Source organism: Onychostoma macrolepis, chromosome 06 (assembly GCF_012432095.1).
Source record: "Onychostoma macrolepis isolate SWU-2019 chromosome 06, ASM1243209v1, whole genome shotgun sequence".
NCBI classification, from domain to species: Eukaryota; Metazoa; Chordata; class Actinopteri; order Cypriniformes; family Cyprinidae; genus Onychostoma; species Onychostoma macrolepis.
Genome location: NC_081160.1, coordinates 319809 through 347087, shown reverse-complemented (window position 1 = coordinate 347087; position 27279 = coordinate 319809). Strand labels below are relative to the sequence as shown.

Here is a 27279-nt window from a genome sequence, read left to right as displayed (position 1 = left end):
GGTTTTCAATAGTTTTTTTTGTAGTTGGAGTGTTTTCGGGTGATGAGTGATTCACCGTGTGAAGCATTCTCGGCGTTACAGACATCAGCGTGAGTTTCTTCTGTAGTCCTGATGCAGGGAATCTCACCGGGCGAGTTGATTAAAAGTTAACCCTAACTCTTCCTGAATAAAACACATCTGGTTTAATGTCACAGATGCTCTGTTTAAAGAGACTTGAAGCATCAAAGCCACTGAGGTTAGACACTAGATGTGTTTCTGCGCTCAAAAACTAGATAAAACTCAACTGGTGGGGTCTCTGGATGTGAAAGTAAGAAGTTGAGCTTTGTAGAAACAGCAAGCCCTCCTGTCCTGCTGAAAGCCCTGCAAAACCAGCCTGCTCTGGTCTCCGGTTTAGAGGGGTTTTGAGCACTTTTCAGCTGGTCAGGGTAACAAACCTTAGCAACCGAACCGCAGCAAACCAGTTTAGGCTGGGCTCAGATTCGTGTGAGCGACTCAGTGGAGCGGCTGATGCAGGTTTGGTGGGTCTGGGTGCGGCTGCACGGCTGTGATTCACACGCATGGAGCGCGGTCTTCCTCCACCCACAGCTGCGATCCACAGGTGAGAGACGAGGCATGTGACACACCTGACACGAGAGGAGACGCACAGAGACGCTTCACACTGAGACACACACACACATGGATTCCTCTGATCAGGGTAAGACTACACTCATCCTCACATCTTCATGTTCTCCTGCAGTGCAGCAAGGGCTTGTAATTGACTTGAAATTTCACATTTCATTTTATTAAACATGGCACGTTCATGACTGAGGAGAAACACACTAGACTAGTTTATTTCCTCTGTTGAAGTTATATTTTCTGTTAGTAATGTGTGAGAGAGTGATCTGCTGAATGCTGCGTAACTGGACAAACAGGTGTCTCGCATACTAGAGGAATGTTTGAAGACAGAGTCGACATGAGATATTAATCGCATGAAACTCAAAATAGAGTCTGAAACTTAAAGTCTGGAGTCTAAAAATGGATGTTTTTCTTTTCAGCAAGTGTTCAGTGAATGAGGCGCTGAAACCCCAGAAATGTATTGTTATCGTACGTGTTTCTGGAGGCTCTTAAATGTGTCGGTCTGCTGTCTGTGGTCTCGTGACGTCAGAGTCAGTGTCGGCAGTCTCTTTTTTTGTTATTGCACATCTACGGCTCATGACGGGGTCGTGCTCCAGAGAGCTGATGAATGAGTTCATAGAGTCTGTGTTTATTAGCAGTGTTGGGAAGTAACTAGTTACATGAGTTACGTGATTTAATTACAAAATAAATGTAAGTGTAATCTGTAAATCACAGTTACTTGTGAAAATGATTACAAAAGGGGTTAAATATTTTCAAACACATAGAGATTTGATTGATTTCTTTCCCAAATTGCAGCGACTGCTTTAAAATATGAGACAGCAATGTTTCAGGAGTTTAGGACACGTGCTTGTTTGATAACGGTTTTATTCCCTATTTGGGTTTTTGTGTATGATTAACTGTTATATGCCAGTGTTTTCTGTCGCAGCTGTGCAAAGATTTGATTTCAAAAACAGTATCATAGCTATTAAACAGTTTCTTATGATTTTAAATCGGTATTTAACCTCAGAATGATCTCAATGTAAAAGAAGGTGCTAAAGTCTGATTTTGTGGTGGCTGTGCTTTAAAATTAAGTTATTATAATCTGAATTCAAGTCAGTAGTGTCTGGTTCTGTTTCAGTGGGCTCTGGCCGTTGCTCCTCCGAGCTGTGTTTGGTTCTGGTGGGCAGCATCGGCTGTGGGAAGACCATGACAGCGGACACCCTGCTGGGTCAGAGCTCGGCCCCGGGCCCCTCGGCCGCGTCCCGCGTGAGTCGGATCCGCAGCGGACTGTCGGCGGGCCGGCGGCTGAGCATCGTGGAGACCCCCCGCTGGTACTGGCGCGGTCAGGAGCTGGAGGCCCACATCCAGGAGGAGACCCGGAGCTTCCTCGGCTCCAGCGCTCCCGGGCCCTACGTCCTCCTCATCCTCATCCCCATCGGGGAGTTCACGGAGGTGGAGCAGCGCATCCCGGATCAGCTGGAGCGCATGTTTGGGCCGTCGGTGCTGGCTCACACGCTGGTGCTGCTCACCTGTGGAGAATACCTGATGGGCCGCGGTCTGGAGGAGTACCTCGGGAAGGAGGCCGGGCTGCAGGAGGTGGTGAGGAGGTGCCACGGCCGCTGCCACGTGATCAGAAACCGCAGACCTGACGACAAACAGCAGGTCCTCTCTCTGCTGGAGAAGGTGAGGAGACGGCCCTCTTCCTCCCTCTGTAGCTGCTCCAGGAACTCTCTCCAGCACAGTGTAGTTCTAGCCCTGAATGAGCCCTTCAGGAACGTGGCCCTCGAGGAGCGAACTGGACACGCCTGAGCTGTGCGTCTCAAAAGCATTCAGAGATCTTCGAAACCATTGACAATCTACAGTGCTTTTGAGAAATGCAGCTCTGGTCTGATTTGGTGTCCGGTTCTGATCTTTCATCCTTTCACCGGAGCTCAGACCGGTCCAGTAGTGCTCCAGACCACATGCTAATAGCTCCAAGACCATGAACACTTGCTCTCAGATTGTTAAATCAATGGTGTTTTTTCATGAGACACCTTGAGAGATTACTGTATTGAATGCATATCTATCAAGACATTATCACGTTTGATGCTGAAATAAAATAATGGAGTTTCAATCTTACAATTCAGACTGCTTTGGATGGGCTGATTATGCTTGAAGTCTGCTTTTACACTACAAGAAATGATTTTCTTGATATTTTAGTCTTGTTTTCTAGTATAAATATCAGTGCTGTCAAATGATTAATCGCGATTAATCACAAATGCATGTATATATATTTAAGAAAAATGTTATATTTGCATATTAAATATATTGAAATATAATATAAATATATACATGTAAATATTTTCGAAATATATACTGTATGAGTGTGTATTTATATATACATAATAAATACACACATATATTATGTAAACAAACTTTTATTTTGGATGTGATTAATCGTGATTAATCGTTTGACAGCACTAATAAATATCTACAAATTCTTGAATCAAGATGAAATTACTTTACACGCTTACTTTATTTGTCTTGCTTGTTTTTGATCATTTAAAAAAAAAAAAAACAAGACGTAAAATCTTAAATCATTTTACTTGCCAAGTAAATGTATCTTGATTCAAGAATGTTTAGTTATTTATGTTAGAAAACAAGACAACAATTTTTTGCCGTTTTATAGGAATTTGTTAGGATTTTGGGAAATGCTGAACTAGTTTGCTGTGTCTCAGGTGGAGCAGGTGATTCAGAGGAACGGAGGATTTCACCTGGAAACACACGACAGAGACGTCAGAGAGCAGCAGAAAACAGACACGATGGGGAACGGAGGCGTTGGAGGAAAACAAACACAAATCAATACGTTTGACAAGCGCACAGAAGAAACAGGAAGTGATGTAATGATCGAGAGACACCTGATCAATGGGCTTCAGTCGCAGCAGCGTGAGTGTGAGGAAACACACACCCAACACACACCGCTGGAGAAAAGCCAGAGCTTCAAACTCAACAAAGGTGCTAAAACTGAACAAACACATGAAAGTCATTCAGCTGATCCAGAAGTGTGCGGCCCTGTTCCTGGAGGCCAGACTTTACTCCAGCTCCAGTTAAACACACCTGAACCAGCTAATCAGGATCTTTAGGATCTCTGGAACCCGGAAGGGTGTTGGAGCCAAGTTCTGCCCTCGAGGAGCAGGACTGGACACGCCTGATCTAATCAAACTAATCATGCAAATATTAAAGCTGAGAGACGTGTTGCTGCCAATGTGCAACAAAACTCTGTATTCTGTGGAACGGGTCACATCGCTTCCGGTTCAGACCATCGTGCATGCTTCGTTAAATATAGAGCTGTTTTACTCAAGATGCCTTCAAAGGAGATAACAAAGAGTGTGTTCTTTGGTAAAGATGGTCATCACATCTGCGGATTGATATCTAAAAGTTTTAGTTTTTTTTCTTCTCACTCACATTTTGATATTAAAATTGAATAAAACAACTAGCCAAGTTAGCTGATTACCTAAAAAATCCATAGATATTGCTAATAGCGGATGCAATGAGACCTGTTTTGCGGTTTGGACAGGTGATGTTCGATTTATAAATCTCACTGGAAGACGAGAGAATGGTATGTTTGAACTGATTCTTATTTATGAGCCGTTATATTTGTGTGTAACTCCAGAGGGAGCTATTCTCAGTCAGATGATGGAGGTGCCGGAGGTCCAGTACAGCCAGAGCTTCGTCAACATCAGTAGGTTTATATTATTTGTCCTATCTGCCATCTCTGAGGGGTTTTTCACCTGTTATATGGTGCAGCAGGTGAAAATGGTGCACCTGATCATTTTAGGGTTAGGAAACACTAAGACTAACCATAACCTCAACAATCACGTAATTTGTGACCCTGGAGCACAGAAGCAGTCATAAGCAGCACAGCTATATTTGTAGCAATAGCCAACAATACATTGTATGGGTCAAAATTATACATTTTTCCTTTATGCCAAAAATCATTAGGATATTAAGTAAAGATCATGTTCCATGAAGATATTTTGTACATTTCCTACCGTAAATATATCAAAACTTAATTTTTGATTAGTAATATGCATTGCTAAGAACTTCATTTGAACAACTTTAAAGGTGATTTTCTCAGTATTTAGATTTTTTTGCACCCTCAGATTCCAGATTTCCAAATATTGTCCGATCCTAACAAACCATATATCAATGGAAAGCTTATGTATAATGATGTATAAATCTCAATTTCATGAAATTGACACTTAAGACTGGTTTTGTGCTCCAGGGTCACATTTGAGGAGTCATTGATGTCAGGAGCACTCTAATAAACACTAATCTGTTCCTGGAGGGCCTAAAATAGCTCCAACACTAACTAAACACACCTGAACCAGCTAACCAAGGTCTTCAGGATTACTAGAAACCTCCAGGCGAGTGTGTTGGAGCTAGAATCCACAGGACGGTCAGAGCAGGACTGGACGCCCTGCGTTCATCAGCTGGCACTGATGCATTTGCTTATGTCTCCTTCTAGTCCATCACAGTTTTAACAAGGTTTCGGATGGCAGTGAGACTCTGTCTGCAGTATCTTCATATTCCTCCTCTGATCCTCTGGACGACTCTTCTCTGCCGGAGCTGAGGCTGGTTCTGCTGGGTCGGCGTGGTTCTGGGAAGAGTGCGGCCGGGAACATCATTCTGGGTCGTGAGGAGTTTGAGCTGCACAGAGATGATCTGACGGCGGACTCTCAGCGGTGTGTGAAGGCCCGAGCGCTCGTGCAGGACACGCGGGTCAGTAACACACAGCTCTCCACGAACCACAGGACACATCAGTAGCTGTTTCCATCCAAAGTTGCAAATTTAACTTAAGCACAAAATTAGAATATTGCATAAAACATTTGCGAACAAAGCACCATCCAACGAGTCAAAGAGAACAAAACTATCACTTCCTGATGAACTGGCACTAAATATCACTGAGAAAAGTGGGAGAAGTCACTGTATATATTAATTTTCATATCTAATAACCTAAATTACTTGCGCCTCAGAGCGAGCAGACGATACACAATCATTGCTTTGGCAGGCGGATGCTGCTGTAAGACAGTCCTGGGAGGCAGTTATACAGAAATACTTTGACGACAGACTTTGCTCAGGCATTTCAGCATGATCATAACAATATTTAGAATGCTGTGCAACGCAGGGCTGCGCGATTATGGCAAAAATCATAATTGGGATTATTTTGGTCAATATTGTAATCACAATTATTTAACATGATTATTAGTGGGCCACGTGACCAAAACTTTATATGAGTGATTTTATTTAAAGATATCGATATCAAATATATATTTTCTGTAACTAAGGTTGCAGTGAGTGATTTTGTCCTTGTCTTTTGTTGTTTGATTAATATTAAGCACACAGTCCACAGCAAGGGATTTAGCCTGTTGTCACTTTAAGAGCTGCACAGGACCAAATTACTGTTACACTCGTATTTTCATTCTAAACTGTTAACTTAAGACATAACTGATGAGAGTTTACGTGAATAATCACCAAGCGCCGCATTTTGACACATTATTGCGTGTATTTGACTGTTTTTGCGCGCACCTTGAGCTAAAAGATGTCTTTACGACCCGTGTTCTGTTCCGTGTTTGAGCGCACACAGAAAGCCTCCTGACGAACAGCGCAAGTTCTCTTTCGTGCTTATAAAACATGATTAAATCTAATCAACTTTAATAAATTTGGCATTTCCATTGTTTCTGATGCGATACTTCAAAAAAAAAAAAACACTTTCGTTGTCTTATAATAAGCATTTATTTTTACCTTACTAGCTCAACGACTCCCAAACTATTTGCTCAACGATTCATTTTTCCAAACCCCTCCTTTGCGTGACGCTAATCTGTGGTGATTGGTCGATTGGTCTCATTTTCATCTCATCTGGCCTGCGATGTCTGATAAAGCAGTGTTTGTGAGGCAGTGCTGCTTTGTGTGCAGCGTTACCGAGGAAACCGGTATTTTTAAGGCTCCAAAAGCAGCACCTAGTGGCAAAGAATGAATTTGCATTTTCATTCAGACCAACGCGAAAAGACCAACAAGTGGGCGGCAATATGCTAATGACTTGGGATTCATTTTAAAAATGACTCGAATTCGTTTGAGAGAAAATTACTTTATACAAGGTGCACCTTCACACGGTTTTCATTCACTTAGAGCTGTTACACACTGCATGAAAGGTAATTTTCAAAAATCCATAATAGGGGAACTTTAACAGTTTCACACCGGACGCGAGCGGCACGACAAAATACTGTAGAGCTCATTATAATCAGTGAAGCTGTCTACACTGGATGCAGCGCGACAGACAAATCCCTGACAGTAAACTGATGCCTCCTCCTATTTATGACGTACTGACACAAAGTTCAAATGATTTGCAACGATGGCTTTGTCGCGTCCAGTACACTACATTTAGGCTGCCTTTGTAGAGGGTTAATAAAGGTGATTGACTAAATCACTAAGTCATTTATAAATGTATTTTAAATCGTTCTTGAGCAGTTTTAACTGCATGAATTTGAATGGTGAATTTAACAGAAGAGAGGGGCGGGGTCAGCAGAGCTCATTAGCATTTAAAGAGACATGCACCGAAACGGCTTGCTGTGAACAGAGCTGTTTTTGACAGGGTAAAAAGGGTGTTGTTTTACACAACCATTGAGAAATTTTAACCAAAGTATGTCTCTTTAAGTTCTGAAGCTGAAGCCTGTTTGAAGGACACACGAGATCAAACCTTGTTTCTGTCTCCATCAGGTGTCAGTGGTTGATACGCCGGACTGGTTTGAGTCGGAGAGATCTCCTGAGGAGGTGAAAGCTCAGATCTCCTCATGTGTGGCTCTGTTGGCCCCAGGCCCTCATGCATTCCTGCTCTGTGTCCCCGTTGACCGTCCCGCTCGTTCTGAGCTGTCGGCCCTGAGCGCGCTGGAGGCCGCATTCGGACCGGGCGCCGTCAGCCGGCACACGATCGTCCTCTTCACGAGCTCGGAGCTGCTGCCGGACTCAGCGGAGGTGGAGAAGGTGGAGGCCTACATCGCCTCCAAGCGGCCGGAGATGCTGGAGCTGGTGCAGAGATGCGGCGATCGCTATCACGTCCTGCAGAGCGGCGGCGCGAAGGAGCTTCTGGAGAAGGTGCAGCAGACGGTGAGGGAGAGCGGAGGAGACTTCTACAGCGCCTCGCTCCTCCAGCAGAACCAGATCCCGACCGTCAGGAGAGACAGAGACCGACCGAACCCCTCGCGCTCTCTGGACGCTCTGAAGGAGGAAGAGGAGGAAGCAACGTCCACCGCGAGGAGCGAGGGTCTGGACTCGGCTCCGGCTCCGGCTCCGCTCCGCTCCGTGTGGCAGACGACGAGCCGCTGCGCTGCACGCGTGCCGAAGCTGCTGGCCGCCGGGGCTCTGACGGGAGCGGCGCTCGGTGTGTTCCTCGCAGGAGCTGTAGGAGGCGCTGTCGGAGCCGTGCTGGGCTCTGTGCTCTCCGAGCTCGGGAGACGGAGACTCAACAAACAGAAAACAGAGTAAGACACGGTGTGGTCTGCTCTGGAGAGACACTGTGAACTGTAAAATACCGTATTGTCCCGAATATAAGACGACCCCCCTTTTTCCAGATGTACCTGTTGGAAAAAGGCTTTTTGAAAACCAAATCTTGTTTTTTTTTTTTCTCTCTCTCTGTAAAACACATTTATTCTTAAATTATTTTCATATTGCATATTTTTCCAATTCTATTTTTTGTTTTGAAAGTATGGTAAATACTGGTAAAATGTACCAACAATGACATTGGAAAATTTTGATATACCATTGAAATAACAGGTAGCCCATCTGAATTATATAACAATTAGGCTATCCAACTCATAGTAGCCTACCAAAATGTTATTATCAGTAGACGTGAAATCTTATTGTAGTCTTCAAATCTGGGTGCTGTCTTATGTTTTAAAATCACTTACAGAGGAAGTTTGTTCCCATCAGACTAACATGACAGTCACGATCATGCTGCTGTAAGCTTTTCTTTTTCATTTGTTTTCATTCGCGATCTTTACAACACACATTGCATGACATATTTCATGGCACACTCGTTTTATGCGTTTTTGGCGCCACCTATTGTTGTGGCATGTCAAAGTCTAGACCCTGAATATAAGACGAACGCGTTTTTTCAGATGTATTTCCAAGGAAAAAACATCGTCTTATATTCGGGTCAATACGGTAATTCCCTCGGTTGTTGTTTCTTGTATCATGTCAGTCTGTGCAAACTCAATATTATATGTGACCCTGGACCACAAAACCAGTAATAAGGGTCAATTTTTTGAAACTGAGATTTATGCATCGTCTGAAAGCTATTGGCTGAGATACAACTATTTGAAAATCTGGAATCTGAGGGAGCAAAAAAACAAAATACTGAGAAAATCACCTTTAAAGTTGTCCAAATGAAGTTCTTAGCAATGCATATTACTAATCAAAAATTAAGTTGTGATATATTTACAGTAAGAAATTTACAAAATATCTTCATGGAACATGATCTTTACTTAATTCTTTACTTTTTTGACATAAAAGAAAAATGTATAATTTTGAGCCATACAATGTATTGTTGGCTATTGCTGCAAATATAGCTGTGCTGCTTATGACTGCTGTTGTGCTGCAGGGACACAGATGTGTCGTATACTACAGTGTATTCATCTTTTGGGTCTCGAGTTTAAATGTTTCCAGATCGCTCTGATTCTTCACCAACAGTTTCATGAACACAACAACAAATCAGTTTCAACTCTGAGGGCCTCATTTATAAAGCGTGTGTATGCTCAGATTTGATCTTAGAGTGTGTGTGTGTGTGTGTGTGTGTGCGCTTAAATCCATGTCAGCACTCATATCTGTAAAACTGTCTTTGACGTGGAAAAGTGCTTCGCATCACGTCAGGGTCCGAGCAGATGTACGCACTTTTCCTTGTCGGAGTTCTGCAGGTGTTTGGAGATGTAAGCTGTTCTTTTGTGTGTTTATGATCGGTGTTGGGAAGGTTCGTTTGGAAATGTATCAAGTTACAGACTGTAACTTACCCTATTTAAAATGTAATAAGTAGTGTAACTATTTCCATGACTTTATTAAAGTAACTGAATACATTTGATTACTTTTCTAAATTTCTAATGTTTTCAAGTGTTAATTATTTTCAACCATGTAAAGCAGGCAGGGTTAACCTCACAGTAGATTTACTGTCAGACTTTCAGAATCATTCTTCACTTAAATTAAGATTATAATAAATTAATTTTTAAAGCACAGCCACCACAAAATAAGACTGACTTTGAGATCATTCTGAGGTTAAATACAGTTTTAAAACCATAAGAAATAGCTTCGTAGCTATGATGTTTCTGAAATCAAATTTTTATGACAGGGAACACTGACATCTAACAATGCCTGGGAAAAACAGTTAATTAAAAAAAAAAATAAAGCATATACACAAACCCAAATAGGGAATAAAACAGTTATTGAATGAGCACGTGTCCTGAACTCCTGAAACATTGCTGTCTCATATTTTAAAGCAGTCGCTGCAATTTATGAAAGTCGTCGATTAAATCTGTATGTGTTTGAAAATATTCAGATGTAACCCCTTTTGTAATACTTAACATTTTCATAAGTAACTGTAATTTAATTACACAGTTACAGTTATTGATAAAAATGACTACAATTACATTTATTTTGTAATTAAATGATGTAATTTAGTCACATGTAACTAGTTACTCCCAACACTGTTTATGACATGAGTTTACAAGCAGAGCTGAAACCGTTCAGTTATGAGCAAGTTCAACATCATTTGCGATTCAGAGATTTCACATCTGAAAGAATCTATGAATCACATGTACACATATTTGAGATATGATTGTAAGATCAAATTTAGGATGGTGTCTGTGCAACTTTTTATAAATGAGGCTCCTTGTCTGTTCTTTGCATTTTTCACTTGTGTAACCATACATTCTGTGCACCAAACAAAAAATATATATATATATATTTTCTTGAAAGGAATAAAGGGACAGAGTTTATTTATCATTATACATGTTCCAGACTGACTGGGCAATATTTATATTTTCATAAAACTGTTAATGTAAACAAGTAATATTCACACTTCATATATAGATTTAAATATATAATAAACAGAACTGTATCTTTCAAAGAAATGTGAATGTGTTCTGCCTCGGCTGCGTGGGCTTCCCCAAAGATGTGCTGGACACATTAAAGTGACCGTAGCTCTGAATGAGTGCGAGTCTGTGGTGGACTGGTCATTTGTCCAGTGTTTCCACTGCCTGATAGACTCCAGTCCTCCACGACCTCAGAGCACTTTAGAGAACGCTGTACTCTGATGGAAGCAAGAGTTCATTTAAAATGACACCGTTATTCTTATCCGTGCTATATACTAATACAGTCAGGCTTCATCCTGAAGCTCTACACATCACAGGAATCCTAAAAAATAAATAAAAACATCCCTTATTTTATTTTTTTAAAAATTTGTTGGATATGCAATATATTTTCAAGACTTACTGTGGTGATCTAGTTTGAAGCTTTCCAGAGTCAGACACGGCTAATAAACTGACTCGAGCAGACAAATAACACTCCAAACCTCCGTCACAGCTCTTTCTATAAAAATACATTTCAATATCACATGTTGGTAGTTTTGTAGTGATTAAATGTTACATAAAACTATTGGTTGCACTTAATTTTACAGTATGTGTACTTACATGTACCTAAGAAAATAATGGGAAACATAAGGTAACTGCATGCATTAGAGGTGGGTGTGGGGTTGAATACAATTTTTTTAATGAAATTTGAACATTTGCCTCCAGAACTAACATTCAGCATCATTTCAGCAGAAGGTTTTTGAAATCGCACTTTCAGCGTCACACTTTAGTATAGGGACCAGTTTTCACTATTAACTAGTTGCGTATCAGCATGCCTATTAACATATTGGCTGTTTATTAGTACTTATAAAGCACATATTCTGCATGAGCATATTCTACATCCCTAATCCTAGCTAGTACCTAAACTTAACTACCGCACTAACTCCTAATTTGCTGCTTATTAATAGTTAGAGGCAAAAGCCATAGTTAATAGCTAGTTAACAGTGAAAATTAGACCTTAAAATAAAGTGTGACCAAATTCAGTCTCACGTATGTCCAAACACAGGTTGGGTAATCGTGCGTGCGTGTGTGTGTGTGTGTGTGTGTGTGTGTGTGTGTGTGTGTGTGTGTGTGTGTGTGTGTGTGCGAGTGTGCGTGTGTTTTTGTGAAAAGTCAGGACATAGATGTGTATAATGATGAGGGTATGACAGGTATTACAAGGTGAAGGTGGCATCTCAGGACATTGACCCATGTCCCCACTTTTCAAAACGCTTATAAATCACTCAGAATGAGGTTTTTTGGGGAAAGTTGAAATGCACAGTCTCCTGTAAGGGGTAGGTTTAGGTGTAGGGTTGGTGTAGGGCAATAGCACATACAGTAAGTACAGTATAAAAACCTTTACGCCTTTGGAATGTCCCCACTTTTCACAAAAACGAACATGAGTCTCTGTGTGTGTCTCTGTGTTTGTGTGTGTGTGTGTGACCTCGGCCAGAGGATGTGCTCAGTGTCATCGGGGATGTCGTAACCGCGGTAACCACTGCAGCATGATGAAACGGTGCAGGTGGCCGAGCGCAGTGCCAGCGCTGAGGGTGTGGTACCCATAATGCCCTGCTCCGGGGCATCGGGGGGGGGGGTGTTATCTGTGTGTCTCACACCAGCCGTCTGTCCCCCAGAGCCTCGGTATCAGAGCGCAGAGAGACGGGAAACACTGGCGTATCCCCGAACCACGTGAGCGTCTGTGGCGTGTCATTCCACCCTGAATTACAGCGTTACGCAAGGCTCCCTTCCTGCCATGCGGTTCACACGAGAGAGTGTGTGTGTGTGTGTGTGTGTGTGTGACGGAGGGCTGAAATGGAGAGGATGATTTTCACTTTTTCTTTCTTCCCACCATTTCATAACTGTGCGGCCGCAAGCGCTCTGTGGCGGGAAGTCGGTTGGCTGGCGATGAGACAGCAGCAACTGTAGGAGCTTCCTGGACACCTGATACACCAAGAAGCAGTCAAACCCACAGCTGACCTCTGACCCCTGACCCCCCACACACACACACACACACTCCGCTGCCACAGCTGCAGTGGGAAAAACAGCTCGGCCGAACAGCGTCAGAGTTTTTCCATCCCGCTCGTATTCTCACGCTTCGGTCATGGATAAACTGTGTCCGGCTACAGGACGGGCCTTTTTTTAAACTAAAATTATTTTCCTGTCCCGGCACTCTATGATGAAAAATCCTGGAAAATCCTGATCACACAAGTGCCAGAGGACGTCCCATCTGCTCCGAGGGACACAATAAGTGCAGAAGACACATCCACCCTGGAGAACGAGTCGAGAACAGATGCAGCATGCAGTAAAACAACAGCTTCACAGCATCGGTCGGGTTTAGTGACCGCTTAAACCCCCAAAAACTGACTACACACTTAACAATAAAGGTGCTTCACGATGCCACAGGAGAACCCTTCTGTCTAAATGGTTCCATAAAGAACCTTTAACATCTGAAGAACCTTTCTGCTTCATTGTGGCGAAAGAAGGTAAGAAATTATGAAAAGGTAAGAAAGAGATCTTTGACGAACGGTTCTTTGTGGAACCAAATATGGTTCTTCTATGGCATCGCTGTGAAGCACCTTTATTTTTAAGAGTGTATACTAGTAAACACACATTGACATGAAATCAAGACACTGACAACATGTTTTTCACGACATGCCTAATAATAAAAAAAAAAACAACGTAACATTTATATTTGAGCTACTTCATACGATTTCAATGTTTTGTTTTGTTTTAATACGGAGCATGAGAGGTTTTCTGCGGAGCTGGTGTTAGTTACTAAACCCATTTAGACTACATCTACATTAATCCGGATACATTTTAAAATGTCCACAATAGCGTTTTCCAGAAGTTTCTCATCCACACTGAACGTCAGAAAACGTTAAATCTACTTTACTGCGCATGCGTAAAGCCTCAAAAAGCTGAGACGATACAGACGAAACATGATACGTTTTCATGCAGTTCTTCTGGCAGAATTATTATATTTAGGAAAATATCTCAGGATTCAGCGACGCGTCCAGGTCGCACTCACTCATGACTATATGACTAAAACACAACTGCACTCATGTTTTGCCGCAAATAGCAATCGCGAGTCAATTTTCTGTCATCTTTGCAGGACTGTGATACGAAGAGTGTACAAAGTAACATAGCAACAGTGTGAAAGTGAATAGCACATAACAGGCACAATGCCAGATCTGTTGGAACAATGTGTGTCACATGACTTTTCAAAAGCCTGTTTTCAGTCCACACTGCAGCACAAAAACAGCATTTTCAAAAAGCTCCATTTTCCTTGACAAAAACATCTCAGTGTGGACGCAAGGCCAAAACGGAGAGAGAGAAACATGCTTTTCAAGGCCTTAGTGTGGACAAGGCCTTATCCAGTTCATAAACTACAAAACTACATTTCCCATCATTCTCTGTGGATCACTGACACACACAACGCTCTTCATTGTGTTGCACTAGTGCTAAAAGCTTCCCGTGTTCATTAGGAAGTGAAAATGAGAGAAAAATCTCAAACTATCATGTTTAATTTATTCAGAACAAAATCAGTTGAACGCAAGCCACATAATTACAGCTTCACATCGTCCAAACATTTACTAGCTCAGACGGAGCTAACAAAGATCCTCTATAATCCTCCTGAAGACGCCGCAGGACAGAAGACAGAGTCATGATGCTCTCAGAAGATCAACACATTATTAAATAATCCAGTCAGACCGTCACAGATGTGAAGTTTGCGGTACCCACGATCACACCAGGAACCCACAGACTCGTTGTTCCCTGACGAGCTCCTTCAAATATCAGTCAAATCACTGCAAACAAAAGGCTTAGCTTACTTGGTATTTTTGTCTTGTTCTAGTCAAAATAACTACAAATTCTTAAATCAAGATGCATTTACTAGATAAGATGACGCAAGATATTTAGCCTTGTTTCCAAGAGAAAAAAATTTATAAATGAAGTGCATTTTGCTTAAAATAAGTACAATTATCTGCCAGTGGGATAAATAAAATAATGCAATTAATTTAGCTTATCTAGTAAATGCATCTTGATTTAAGAATTTTTAGATATTTTGACTAGAAACAAGACAAAAACACTAAGAGAAGGCTTTTTTTGCAGTTAGGAAACTAAATGGAGAAGTAGCAGACGTGAAGGATCACGAGACACCAAACACGAATCGCCGTCACTCCACAGTTTCTATGCGTCGAGGGTTGAACACAGTGTTGCCAAGTCCACGGTTTTCCCGCAGATCTGGGCTACTCTAACACTGTTTCCGTGGGTTGTTTTTATGTCCAATAACGTGATATTTAGCCCCTAAGATGGGAATTTTACCAGGGGAACCCCGCAATAAAACGTGTTTTTTACCCCCAGAACGCGATTTTTGAGTAGCAATTGGGTGGGTTTTGTTGTGAAAACCTGGCAACCCTGGTTGAACGTTCCTCAGCGTGTCACTTTGAGGTGGTTAGCGCTGGTCACCGCTGGTAGCTGCTCGCTGTGACCGTCAATATCTGTTCCTGGACCTTCTCCGTGATGCCTCGGCTGTGTTTGGTCTGGATGCCGCAGGTCCCCGAGCTCTCCTCGCTGTCCGTGTCTCCGTAACAGCTGGAGCCCGAGGAGGCCGTCAGCACCGTCACGGAGTCCGTGGAGTCTCTGTTCTCACGAGAGACGCTGTTCCCCAAAGCCTCGCTCCCGTCCTTCTTCCCGTCCTCCGCCGCGTCTTCACACTGACCGCTGCTCTGGTCCTTCAGCAGCTGCACCAGGAAGTCGATGTACTTCATGGCGAGGCGCAGGATCTCGTTCTTGCTGAGCTTCTTGTCGGGCGGGTGTGTCGGGATGAGTTTGCGGAGCTCGGAGAAAGCACCGTTCACGTTCTGCTGCCGCCAGCGCTCGCGGCTGTTAGTGAAGACGCGCCGAGCCATTTTCTGAGGAGGACCTGAAGGAAAACCACACAGCTGAGCTTTCACGACGAAGAAGAGTGTGAAAACTGAACAACTCTAAACAACGTGCGTCTCCTAGGGTTGTCAAAATACCGACTACTGAAATGTAAAAAATGTGACGACACCAGCGTTTCCCACGAGCATGTTGAGCGGATTCTTACAGTTTTTCAGATCAGAAATTAACTTCTCAAAACTACTTATTCAACCTCTACATGATCGAGTCACTTGTGCACATCAATAAAAGCAGTTTCTCATTCTTTTGAATAAGTTGCGATTGCTTTGGTACATTTGTGTGTGGTTTCCTACATTATCAGTTGCTCAAAATGTATTATACAGTTCTCTGCGCTATAGTCTTATCCCTCAAAACCTCAAGTCATTAGCTCATCGTATAAATCATTAAATGCAAAATGGTTGATCTAGTTGTCAAACTTTTCGCCTTTGTGATACAGACAGAACACTAGTAAACGTGTAACAGTGAATCCTATCCTGTCTCTTTCAATCAATATCCCACATACAGTAATGTATAAATTTGTACTTTTGAAATGGATATATGGCATGCATTTGAAGTGCAGCCTTCTGGATTTACATCAGGTAATACTAGCAGAGTGCACTGTTATTCTGACGGCACTGATGTGTTCATTGACAAATACTTACTTTTGAGAGATGAACTAAAGATTTTGAGTAAGTTACAGGCTTTTGCAGGTAATCCATTTTTTGGTGCTGTTTGTACGAATTGTTTTGAGAAATGCACGTACTTCTTTGCAAATATTAAGGATGATTTGAGAAATGCACAAACTGTGAACGCTGCCATTGTGCTCCACAGATATGTCTGTGATTGTGCACTGAACACAATGACCATCAGAGGCTTTTCTGAACCCACTCAAAAAGCTTGTGGGAAATGCTGGTACTGTCACGTTTTTATTTTATTTCAGGATCGACTGGTACAGAAGTCGGTACTTTTGATAACCCTAGTGTCTCCTCGCAATTAGTTTTTCAGAAAACACCCACAGATTAAACGACGTACCGTCATTGAGCTCCAGTTCGAAGTGTGTGGACGGGCGTCTCTTCACACGAGCGTTACCGAAGATCCCAAAGCTTCCCGATGGTCCGAGGAAAGAGCTGAGAGAAGAGAGAAAACACTGCAACATGAGGAGATGGAGGAGGAAAAGAAATCTATAAAAGCAATCCTGAGTTTTTGATGACCGTCTGTCACTGATTGGACAAACGTGATGGTCACCGCTCTGTCCTCATTACAGCGCACAGCTCAGATAGATTCATTCTGTCTGCAGCGCTTCGAGACGAAACGGAGACTAAAGGAGGCAAAAGATCAAGCTGTAGATTTCCTGACGTTCAGCAAGTCACTGGTTTACAAGAGAGCAGTTTGTTATTTACTCTGAAGCTCAATAAGACCAGATGGTGCTGCTACTTTAACTGATCAGATGCACCAGAAAACAGCTGAAGAACCCTAAACCAACCAGGTTTCAACACCCAAGAACACAGGATTATCCTAGTGACCACCACATCACCCTATAAACCTCAGAGCATCACTCAAACCAACCCCAACACTGAATAGCATCCAGAGCTGATTACATTATCAGATTCCAAAAATGCTTACACTTTATTTTAAGGTGTTCTTGTTACAGTGTAATCATACATTTAGGTGCTGAGTGATATCAATTAACTACATGTACTTACTATATGGGTAGGGTTAGGAATGGGGTTTGGTTTAGGGTCACTTGCATGTAATTATGCATAATTTTATTAATGGTTATTATAACAATAAGTACATGTAACAAGGACACTTAAAATAAAGTGTTACCCCAAAAATAAGTACTTGTAATTACATTAAATTACATTTTAAAACACTCATAATCAGACTACAGTTACTTTTCATTGATTACATGATTACACAGTATCCACTCAATAGCAATAAATTAGCTCTTCATAATTTATTGATTCTCACTTTTTCATCTTTTAAAATTTGCCTTATTTACATGAAATCGCAATTTTTTTGTCAACAGAACCAATTTCCCCTAATATATTTACTTAAAGTACCCCTAAGATTTTAAAATAAATATTTTAATAATTATGCATCACATTTGCATGTTCACAGTTCTCTGATGTTGGTCACATGACATGCAGGTAAACGAATAAAATTTGTAAAATTTTTAATAAGTGTTTGGTCCCACTTTATATCAGGTGGCCTTAACTACTGTGTACTTACATTTGAATTAATCATTTGGTACAATGTACTTATTGTGTACATACATGTTTTTACATTGTACTTATATATTTTTTTAAATACCTATATGTAATTACATCTGTAATTAATTTCTGTAACTACATTTATAATTACACTGTTGACCCATCCCTTACACCTTAACCCACCCTTAAACCGACCCAGACCACCAAACCTGCCCCTAACCTCCCCGTATCACACCTCAATAGCAGCAATAGTGTTTTGCAGTACAGTATGAACACAATAAGTACATTGTACTTATTTTTTTGATGTAAGTACATAGTAGTTCCACCTAATATAAAGTGGGACCAAGTGTTTTATCTTGTTTACATTTTTATGATTTAATTAATTACTTGCTTTTCATTAAACTGACAAACAATCTGCAGTTCCCTTATGAACCTTGATAATGTAATATAACGTTTAATGCGCTGCATGTTATCAATAACAATGAATGGAATATATATTATTTTTCTTTGCATTTATATATCGATATGGTAGATTAGGAAGACTATCCTATTTAATAAATGAGTTAGGACAAAAGTAATCAAAGTAGTCTGATTATATTCCCTAAAATGTGTAATGTAATGGATTACGTTACTAACTACAGTTTTTGTCGAGTAATTTGGAATCAGTAACGGATTAGAATTTGTGAGTAATCCGTCCGGCTCTGATAGCAGCGCCTCCAGCATCGCAGCGCTGTAACCCGGCCTCACCTGCTGATGAAGGGGTGCGTCTGCAGGAAGGGTGGAGGCAGCAGGGACAGGCGCAGCTCCGCGGGGCGCAGGCCGGTCAGCATGGAGAGTGCAGGCAGCGGTGGTTTGCTGTGAGCCAGGCTGATGACCGGGATGTTGGGCGGGAGGGCCGGCGGGGAGGAGGCGGAGGCGGCGGGGGGGCTCCGGCGGGGGTCTGTCTCGGCTGCGCTGGCCTCGGGTTTGACTGCATCCGTACGGCTCTCTGCATCTCGAGCCGCGTTAGCATCAGGGGAACTGGAGCGAGCTGGACTGACGGGCTGGAGGACAGACGGAGAGGACGGAGAGATGGACGGCTCGTTCTTCTCCATCATGATCTGAGACTGATGATCGCTCCTGACGTTCTCAGCTTCTTCTCATTGCTCCTCATGGGGAGGTCTGCAGATTTCTGTTTGGTCCTGAAACAACAAAACAGTCCGAGACACCAGCCTCTGAAGTCATATTATGATATTACGAAGTAGATATTATAAAATATGTGTGACCCTGGAGCACAAAAGCAGTCATAAGCAGCACTGGATAATTTTTGACCCATACAATGTATTGATGGATATTACTACAAATATACCTTTTTTCTTGTATGCCAAAAATCATTAGGATATTAAATAAAGATCATTTTCCTACCGTAAATATATCAAAACTTCATTTTTGATTAGTAATATGCATTGCTAAGAACTTCATTTGGACAACTTTAAAAGGCGATTTTCTCATTATTTAGATTTTTTTGCACCCTCAGATTCCAGATTTCTTTCAGATGATGCATAAATCTCAATTTCAAAAAATTTATCCTTATGACTGGTTTTGTGCTCCAGGGTCACATATGAAGAACAAACTGGTGTGACATCATTTCAAACAAAAAGAGGTCAAACTTTTGTGTTTGCTGGTCAGAGCAAGGTTTTCCGGAACGTTTGGCTTGGTAAGCCGTTTCAAACTCCTGAAACAAACTCTTGCCAGACCAGAAAGGTTCCAGAAAAGTTCACTCAGCTTGTACACACTGTCAAACTTCCACTGGTCCGCAGCGAGTGTGTAATGTAGATGTGCTCTTGGGATGCTGTAAATGTGCTGCGAGTATACAGGGATTTAAGATTCGCATTCACACTGCAGCTGAATCCAGAGTCACTCCAGTTCAGTGACCGAAAAACACATTCACTGCTGAAAGACTCATTGAATAAGAGTGAACAGAACTCAACTAGCTAATGCAGTGGACATGACCGCTCGTCTGAGGAGCAAGAAAAACACTCAGACAGGTGCATGTCCCAACTAAACCACAAACACTGATTATCATGGGATCAGGAGCGGAAGAGGATTCACTGTTAAAACTTTAGATCTTTCACGGCCAGGAATCTGCTACGAGTCTTTCTGCGTTTGGTACTAATGTCGGCCAAAACAGCTAATGTTAGTGTCGGCCTTTCTGAGATCATCAGGAACAACTGCTATCTAGTTGTGTTGTTGTCACTGGTATTATGTGTGTATCATCTGTCAGTCGTCCTGCTGTCTAGAGATCAGTCATCCTCGCACAGACACAAAGAGCGATTCAACACACGCGCTTCTGCAAAAACTTTCCTTCACGTTTCCCTCTTTTAAACGTCGGCTGTAATTCCTCACATTTGGTTCCTCTTTCTGTCCAGTTTTTAATGAGCTTTATTTTTCATAACGAGCAGTCCGATCCTGAACAAAACACACACTTGATGTTCTAGAAGCTCCACGTGTTTTCAGATGGTCACTCGCATTTCACAGGTCACTTTTCTTCCAACCGCTCCTCCTACGTTTCAAACGTCTGCTTCTGTCGTTGAGTGTAATGTCCATGTCAGTTTACAAGAACATTCTGATTCTCAGATGAGTTTGTTCTCATGTCAGTGGTGCTGAATAAACGTATATGAAGTTATTCAGAGCGTCAGCACTGCTTCCGAAGAACAAGCCATGAATCAAATCACCGAAGCGTCTGCTGCGGTGCGAGATCTCGTCGGTCACTCACCGTGTTTGTGGTCACTTTCTCTGTTGTCTTCGTTCACGCCGTCTGTGAAGCGATCGCACCCTCGCTCTCCTCCTCGCGCTTCCTTCCCGTTCCTGAGCGCTGTTCTCCACAAGTTTCTCCAGCGTTCAGTGAGGATCAGAGACACGGAGCGAGGACCTCACTGCAGGAATGACGGAGCACTGGAACATGCGCTGATCTAGAAGTGATGCTCGTGTGCCCATCTCTCTCTCCATCAGCCCCCCCATCACCAACAGACATGCTGCTCGAGTTGGACACCAGTTGAGCTGAACTAGTATTGAGTGAGTGAGTGAGAGAGAGAGAGAGAGAGAGAGAGAGAGCGAGAGAGAGCGAGAGCGAGAGAGAGAGAAAGAGAGAGAGAGCGAGAGAGAGAGCGAGAGAAAAAGAGAGAGAGAGAGAGAAAGAGAGAGAGAGAGAGAGAGAGAAAGAGAGCGAGAGAGAGAGCGAGAGAAAAGAGAGAGAGAGAAAGAAAGAGAGAGAGAGAGAGAGAGAGAGAGAGAGAGCGAGAGAGAGCGAGAGAAAAGAGAGAGAGAGAGAGAAAGAAAGAGAGAGAGAGAGAGAGAAAGAGAGAGAGAGAGAGAGAGAGAGAGAGAGAGAGAGAGAGAGAGAGAGAGAGAGAGAGAGAGAGAGAGAGAGAGAGAGAGAGAGAGAGAGAGAGAGAGAGAGAGAGAGAGAGAGAGAGAGAGAGAGAGAGAGAGAGAGAGAGAGAGAGAGAGAGAGAGAGAGATTTCCGCTCTCTGCTGGACAGGAGGATGTACTTGTACAATGTGGTGATGCTGATAAGAGTAAAAAAAAGTGCCTGCAGTCCTGAGATAAGAGCCCCCCGCCACCCGTCTCTCTCTCTCTCTCTGGTCAGCCTCAGACACTGAAGGTTCTTGGATCTCGACCAAAAGGAAGCAGAACTTACATCACAATTGAACAACATTGTAAAAGTTCTCTCTCACACTGAAGTACAAAACTGAAAGTGAAGCAGCATTTATTCTCTTCTTCTGGAGAACTGTGATGTTTATCCTCTTCTTCATCATCACGGGCCTCACTGCGCTGCTCCACACACACTGCGTCTCATTCACTGACCAACCAACACACACACACACACACACACACCTGAGCATAAAATCAGAGTACTGACATTTTCAAACAGAAATCATGATTTATCAGCAAGTTAACACTAAAATGTATTGTAAATTTATAAAAACAAGAACCAAGTGAAACTACATGTATGCAGCGATCACATACGATGATCTTACATACAAAAAAAGTTTTAAAAAATACAATAAATAAAATAAGAGTGACATGACAACACAGCTGGGGTTCAAAGCATGATGGCACATTCTGATTTACCTGACGATCTTACGGTGAATAAAACATGAACAAAACCACACAAGGTCTTCTGTAGCGTCGCTGATGCTCTGGAGGTGAAGACAGGTGAGGCTGCACAGAGTTTGGGTGCTTTTATGCAAATTATTAGGCATTTAGAATAATCTGGATTGATTATCATTAGAACAGGAGTAAGAGCAATTGTATGTGCTCACAGACTTTGTGTTTTTACTCTGCACATAAACACTGAAAACTGCATGAAATGAAACCCAATGGGATTTATTATAAAATTATTGAAAACAATTGAAATCACATTTAAAGAGCTACTTCAGAATCACACAAAGAATCAGTCCAGCGTCACAAATACAGTCTCACCTCATCAGTGTGTGAGAGCGTGTGTGTGTGTGTGAGAGAGTGTGTGTGTGCGCGTTTTTGTGAAAAGTCAGGACATAGATGTGTATAATGACGAGGGTATGGCAGGTATTACAAGGTGAAGGTGACCTTTCAGGACATTACTCCATGTCCCCACTTTTCAAAACGCTTATAAATCACACAGAATGGAGTGTATTGAAAATCTGAAATAGCAGAAAGTCTCCTGTAAGGGGTAGGTTTAGGTGTAGGGTTGGTGTAGGACAATAACACATACAGTAAGTACAGTATAAAAACCATTACGCCTATGGAGAGTCCCCACTTTTCACAAAAACCAACATGTGTGTGTGTGAGAGTGTGTGTGTGTGTGTGAGTGTGTGTGTGCGTGTGAGAGTGTAAAAGTGTGTGTGTGTGTGTGAGAGAGTGTGTGTGTGTGAGTGTGTGCGTGTGAGAGAGTGTGAGTGTGTGTGTGTGTGTGTGTGTGTGACTGTGTAGCAGCTGTGTTACGGTCGGTAGACTGCAGTTCGCTGCCATGTCTGTGGAGATTTGCCTCAGTGTTAAATTAAGACGATGAGTTTTAACCGCACTGAGAAATGCTTCTCTCTATTTCTAAAAATACATGCGACCATCTTCAGTGTTCAGTCAGAAACACGTTAGAGCTTCAAGAGTGAATCTGCCCTCATTTATTTCAAATCATTTGTATTAATTTTCCCTCTAAACTCACATTCAGATATGATTATTATTGTAACACTTTAGGGACCAATTCTCACTAATTCTCACTCATTAACTAGTTGCTTACTAGCATGCATATTGGCTGTTTAGTACTTATAAAGCACATATTAATGCCTTTTTCTGCATGACCATATTTAGATCCCTTAATCCACCCCATACCTAATAATAACTATATTAACTATTAATAAGCAGCAAATCAGGAGTTTATTAGGCAAAAGTCATAGTTAATAGTTAGTTAGTAGAGTGAATTGTTCCCCAAACTAAAGTGTGGCTGATTATTTGTATTACCGGTATATCAAATAAATTGTCTCTAATAAACAGAAGTGAGTGAGACGGAGGTCTGTGTTAGTCCAGCACACATCAAGTGGTTTTACTCCACATGGATCGGGTCGAACCAGCCCAATCACAGCTCAGAAACTCTCCTCTTATTAGACACTGAACAGCTAAATCTGCAGCGGCATCAGTAACTTCCAACTTTGGCCTTTTAGAGCTTCATCCACAGACAGGAGTCAGCATCAGTCCAACATATCAGCCAACATTTCTTTATAGTCTATTCTGAAATTTACTGTAATATATCCAGTGTGACAACTAGCCCCAGTGCACATGTAACCAACAGACCAACCTGTGATCACAAACAGTTTCACACACAATCACAAACACACAAAGACCGAGTAGATAAATGTTTTCAGAAAGACACGTCAGTAAGTCAGCTGTGGTGTCCTCGTCGGTCAGAGGCTCGATCGGATCTTTGTGTGAAAGTCAAACTGATGGTAATTATAGCAGCGAGTGTTTCCTCACTAGGGAAGAAATCACAGCAATTGTTTCTTGAAGTCACCGGTATTGACCGTCTGTCTAAACACACGCAACAACAAAGCAGCAATAAATGACTCTCTCTCTGTGTGTGTGTGTGTTTGTTTATGTTTCATGGATAATCACTTTTCATCTGTGTAAATGATCTGATCAGCAGACTGAGGGTTATGAAGAGGACAAGAGAGAGAGAGAGAGAGAATTACAAACACACACAAACACACTTCATGTGAAATATACAAATGTCTCTTCATAACTCACACACTTGTGTTTGAGACACATTTCCTCCATCCATGTAAACACTATTGTGTGTCAGAGATACAGATCAGTGAGGGTTAATTGTTTAGGGCAATAAGAGCGTGTGTGTGTGTGCGTGTTCAGTGACAGCGAGTGTGCGTGTGTGTGTGTGCGTGTTCAGTGACTGCGAGTGTGCGTGTGTGTGTGTGCGTGAGTGAGTGAGTGAGTGAGTGAGTTCAGTGACTGCGTGTGTGTGACTGCGAGTGTGTGTGTGCGTGTGCGTGTGTGCGTTTTTGTGAAAAGTCAGGACATAGATGTGTATAATGACGAGGGTATGACAGGTATTACAAGGAGAAGGTGACTTTTCAGGACATTACTCCATGTCCCCACTTTTCAAAACGCTTATAAATCACTCAGAATGGAGTGTATTGAAAATCTGAAATAGCAGAAAGTCTCCTGTAAGGGGTAGGTTTAGGTGTAGGGTTGGTGTAGGACAATAACACATACAGTAAGTACAGTATAAAAACCATTACGCCTATGGAGAGTCCCCACTTTTCACAAAAACAAACATGTGTGAGTGAGTGAGTGAGTTCAGTGACTGCGTGTGTGTGTGTGTGTTCAGTGACTGCGAGTGTGTGTGTGCGTGCGTGTGTGTGTTCTGTGACTGCGAGTGTGTGTGTGTGTGTGTGTGTGTGTGTGTTCTGTGACTGCGAGTGTGTGTGTGTGTGTGTGTGTGTGTGTGTGAGCGTGTGTGTTCAGTGACTGCGTGTGTGTGTGTGTGTGTGTGTGTGTGCGTGTGCGTGTGTTCTGTGACTGCAAGTGTGTACTGGTTTTTGTGGTTTACGGGGACAAAATTTGTATAATAACATGGGTATGACAGATGTATTACAATTTGAAGGTGGTTAAAAGGCTTAAACATACTATATGGTGTTTTATTTTAAATCTAAAAATGCACAGTCTCCTGTAAGGGGTAGGTTTAGGTGTAGGGTTGGTGTGGGACAATAGCACATACAGTAAGTACAGTATAAAAACCATTACGCCTATGGAGAGTCCCCGTAAACCACTAAAACAAACGTGTGAGTGAGTGAGTGAGTGAGTGAGCGAGTGAGTGAGTGAGCGAGCGAGCGAGTGAGTGTGTCAGCGGTGCTCAGATGTGGCACTGCTGGCTGGTGATGAAAGCTTTAGCACTAAAGGCTGGAACACAACAGATATCACAACACTAGTCAGTCATCACACACTTGTGACACTGTAAATGTTTACAGAGGAATTCTGGCATCACACACTAACAGACTACACAACAAACTCACGCAGAACCCAACATCTGCACCTGATTTCTCCAGCTAGCACTGACTCGTGCAGACCGGGAGTCAGTCCTGTAAGTGCTAGAGTGAGCGTGTGTGTGTGATCCAGTCGTGTGTGCTGTTACTGTGCTGCTTTACAGAGCGAGCTGATGCTCTCGGTCACAGTTCGTGGATTAAATGAACTCCAGCGAGAGCCGGTCACGCATCATGCGGTTTGATAAGATGCAGAAACCATTGTGCTGCTCACACCTGCGCGTGATTAAATATATCCGTCACGTGCGGCTGCTCTCGCGTGAAACACAGTGAGAATCAGGCTTAGCTGAGCGAGATTCACCAGAGCTCACGACACAATCATCAGAGACAGATAGAGCTGTGTCTGCACCGCTCGAGTACCCAGGATGCACCTGGAGCAGCAGAGGGAGGATGTCAGGGACAGCTGTTTCCTGTCCACACTTCCTGTTGGAGCGCTGGAGGGCGGGAGGCTCGATGTCGAGTGCTTTGGCGAGAGCGGCGGCCATCTTCCAAACAGGATATGTGCGCTGCGGTCGCAGGTGTGAGCGCACGAACGCTCATTATTCATAACTCATTTCTTAATGCGCTGCGGAGGGGCCGCCGGCTTCCGATTGACGGGCCGGGGCCAAACTCACTCCTGCATCACTCAGAAGGACAACAGCACACACACAGAGACACAGAGACATTACGGCACTCAAATCATGAGGAATAAGACTGTTCCTGATCGTCTGAGATCACTACAAAAATTATTTTCTTAGTATTTTTGTCTTGTTTTCTAGTACATCTAAACATTCTTGAATCAAGATGCATTTACTTGACAAGTAAAATGGCTTTAGATATTAAGTCTTGTTTTCTGAAAAACATTTTTTGTAAGTTTTTGCTTAAAACAAACAACAATATCTGCGAGTGGGGTAAGACAAATAATCTTAATTCAAAGACTAGAGATTTTCCTTGCCCCATTGGCAGATATTTTTGCTTGTTTTAAGAAAAAAGTAACAATTTAGATAATGTTTTTCAGAAAACAAGACTGAATATCTTAAGTCGTTTTACTTAAGCAAATTCATCTTGATTCAATAATTTTGTAGATATTTATACTAGAAAACAAGACAAAATACTAAAGAAAATCATTTTTCGCAGTGTTGATTCATTAGTCTGTGAAACACTGCAAATGTCAGAGATAACAACGCTCTCAGTTTATAAAGAGCACTGAACAGTAAATATGACTTCTGCAACTTTGTGATGTCATGCATATTAATATCAAGGTTTGTTTCTGACAACAGTCAGTATAGATCCAAGACAACTGACATTCACACGGGAGAGAACATTACAGACCTGATTTACTTACACTCTTCAATATTTGACTGTATGTTTGCTATAGTTTTAAGGTCATGTTTTATTAGGGGTTCAAGCAGGTAGTGCTAAAACCCTATTGTAATTGTAAGGACTTTTATTATTATTTTCACGCTGTAAAACTGATCGTGCAGACCAAACCGTAAGGGCTAGAGACTTGAAACTTGGTCAAAAGATAGATATCAATTTGGGGAGAACCCATCAAAGTCTCAGCCCAATCGGCCAATAGGGGGCACTACAGCGATCATAATTCCTAAACCGCTTGTATACTCAAACAAAAACAATACATTTTTGGTCAAGGCGGACAAAAGCCTCAAACATCAGATTCACCCTGCAAGGTCCGGTTTTTCCGCAAAATTGAGTTATGTCCAAAACTTACTTTTGCAAGCTAGTCCTAGGTTTTTTGCCCGATCGGAACCAAACCACTGCAGAAATATTCTCTGGAGAGTGCATATCGATAATTATCAAAAACAAGCTGAAGTTTTGACTCAATGTCGCAAAGGGGTGCCAAAACGTTCAAAAGT

General features: G+C 42.2%; 2 protein-coding genes across 5 annotated transcripts; one reads left to right on the top strand and one right to left on the bottom strand.

The window, feature by feature from the left end:
- The first annotated feature begins 112 nt into the window (after positions 1-112).
- LOC131541925 (uncharacterized) lies at positions 113-22578 on the top strand. 3 transcript variants are annotated; one of them, XR_009271619.1, is made up of 7 exons: positions 113-694; positions 1733-2277; positions 3312-3588; positions 4247-4315; positions 5102-5355; positions 7351-12029; positions 22562-22578. XR_009271619.1 is itself a non-coding variant. In XM_058777969.1 (6 exons), the coding sequence occupies exons 1-6, from the start codon at positions 676-678 to the stop codon at positions 8113-8115; spliced, it is 1929 nt and encodes a 642-aa protein (XP_058633952.1). In that variant the 5' UTR covers positions 113-675; the 3' UTR covers positions 8116-14183. The 3 variants fall into 3 exon arrangements, 2 of the variants coding, with proteins under 2 accessions (XP_058633952.1, XP_058633953.1); XM_058777969.1 differs by lacking the exon at positions 22562-22578 and having other exon boundaries at positions 7351-14183; XM_058777970.1 differs by lacking the exon at positions 22562-22578 and having other exon boundaries at positions 113-1305; positions 7351-14180.
- lyl1 (LYL1 basic helix-loop-helix family member) lies at positions 14233-20934 on the bottom strand. 2 transcript variants are annotated; one of them, XM_058777976.1, is made up of 4 exons: positions 20613-20934; positions 18605-19038; positions 16677-16771; positions 14233-15648 (listed from the first exon to the last, which is right to left on the bottom strand). In XM_058777976.1, the coding sequence occupies exons 2-4, from the start codon at positions 18952-18954 to the stop codon at positions 15188-15190; spliced, it is 906 nt and encodes a 301-aa protein (XP_058633959.1). In that variant the 5' UTR covers positions 18955-19038; positions 20613-20934; the 3' UTR covers positions 14233-15187. The 2 variants fall into 2 exon arrangements, with proteins under 2 accessions (XP_058633959.1, XP_058633960.1); XM_058777977.1 differs by lacking the exon at positions 20613-20934 and adding an exon at positions 19507-20605.
- Positions 22579-27279: the final 4701 nt, after the last annotated feature.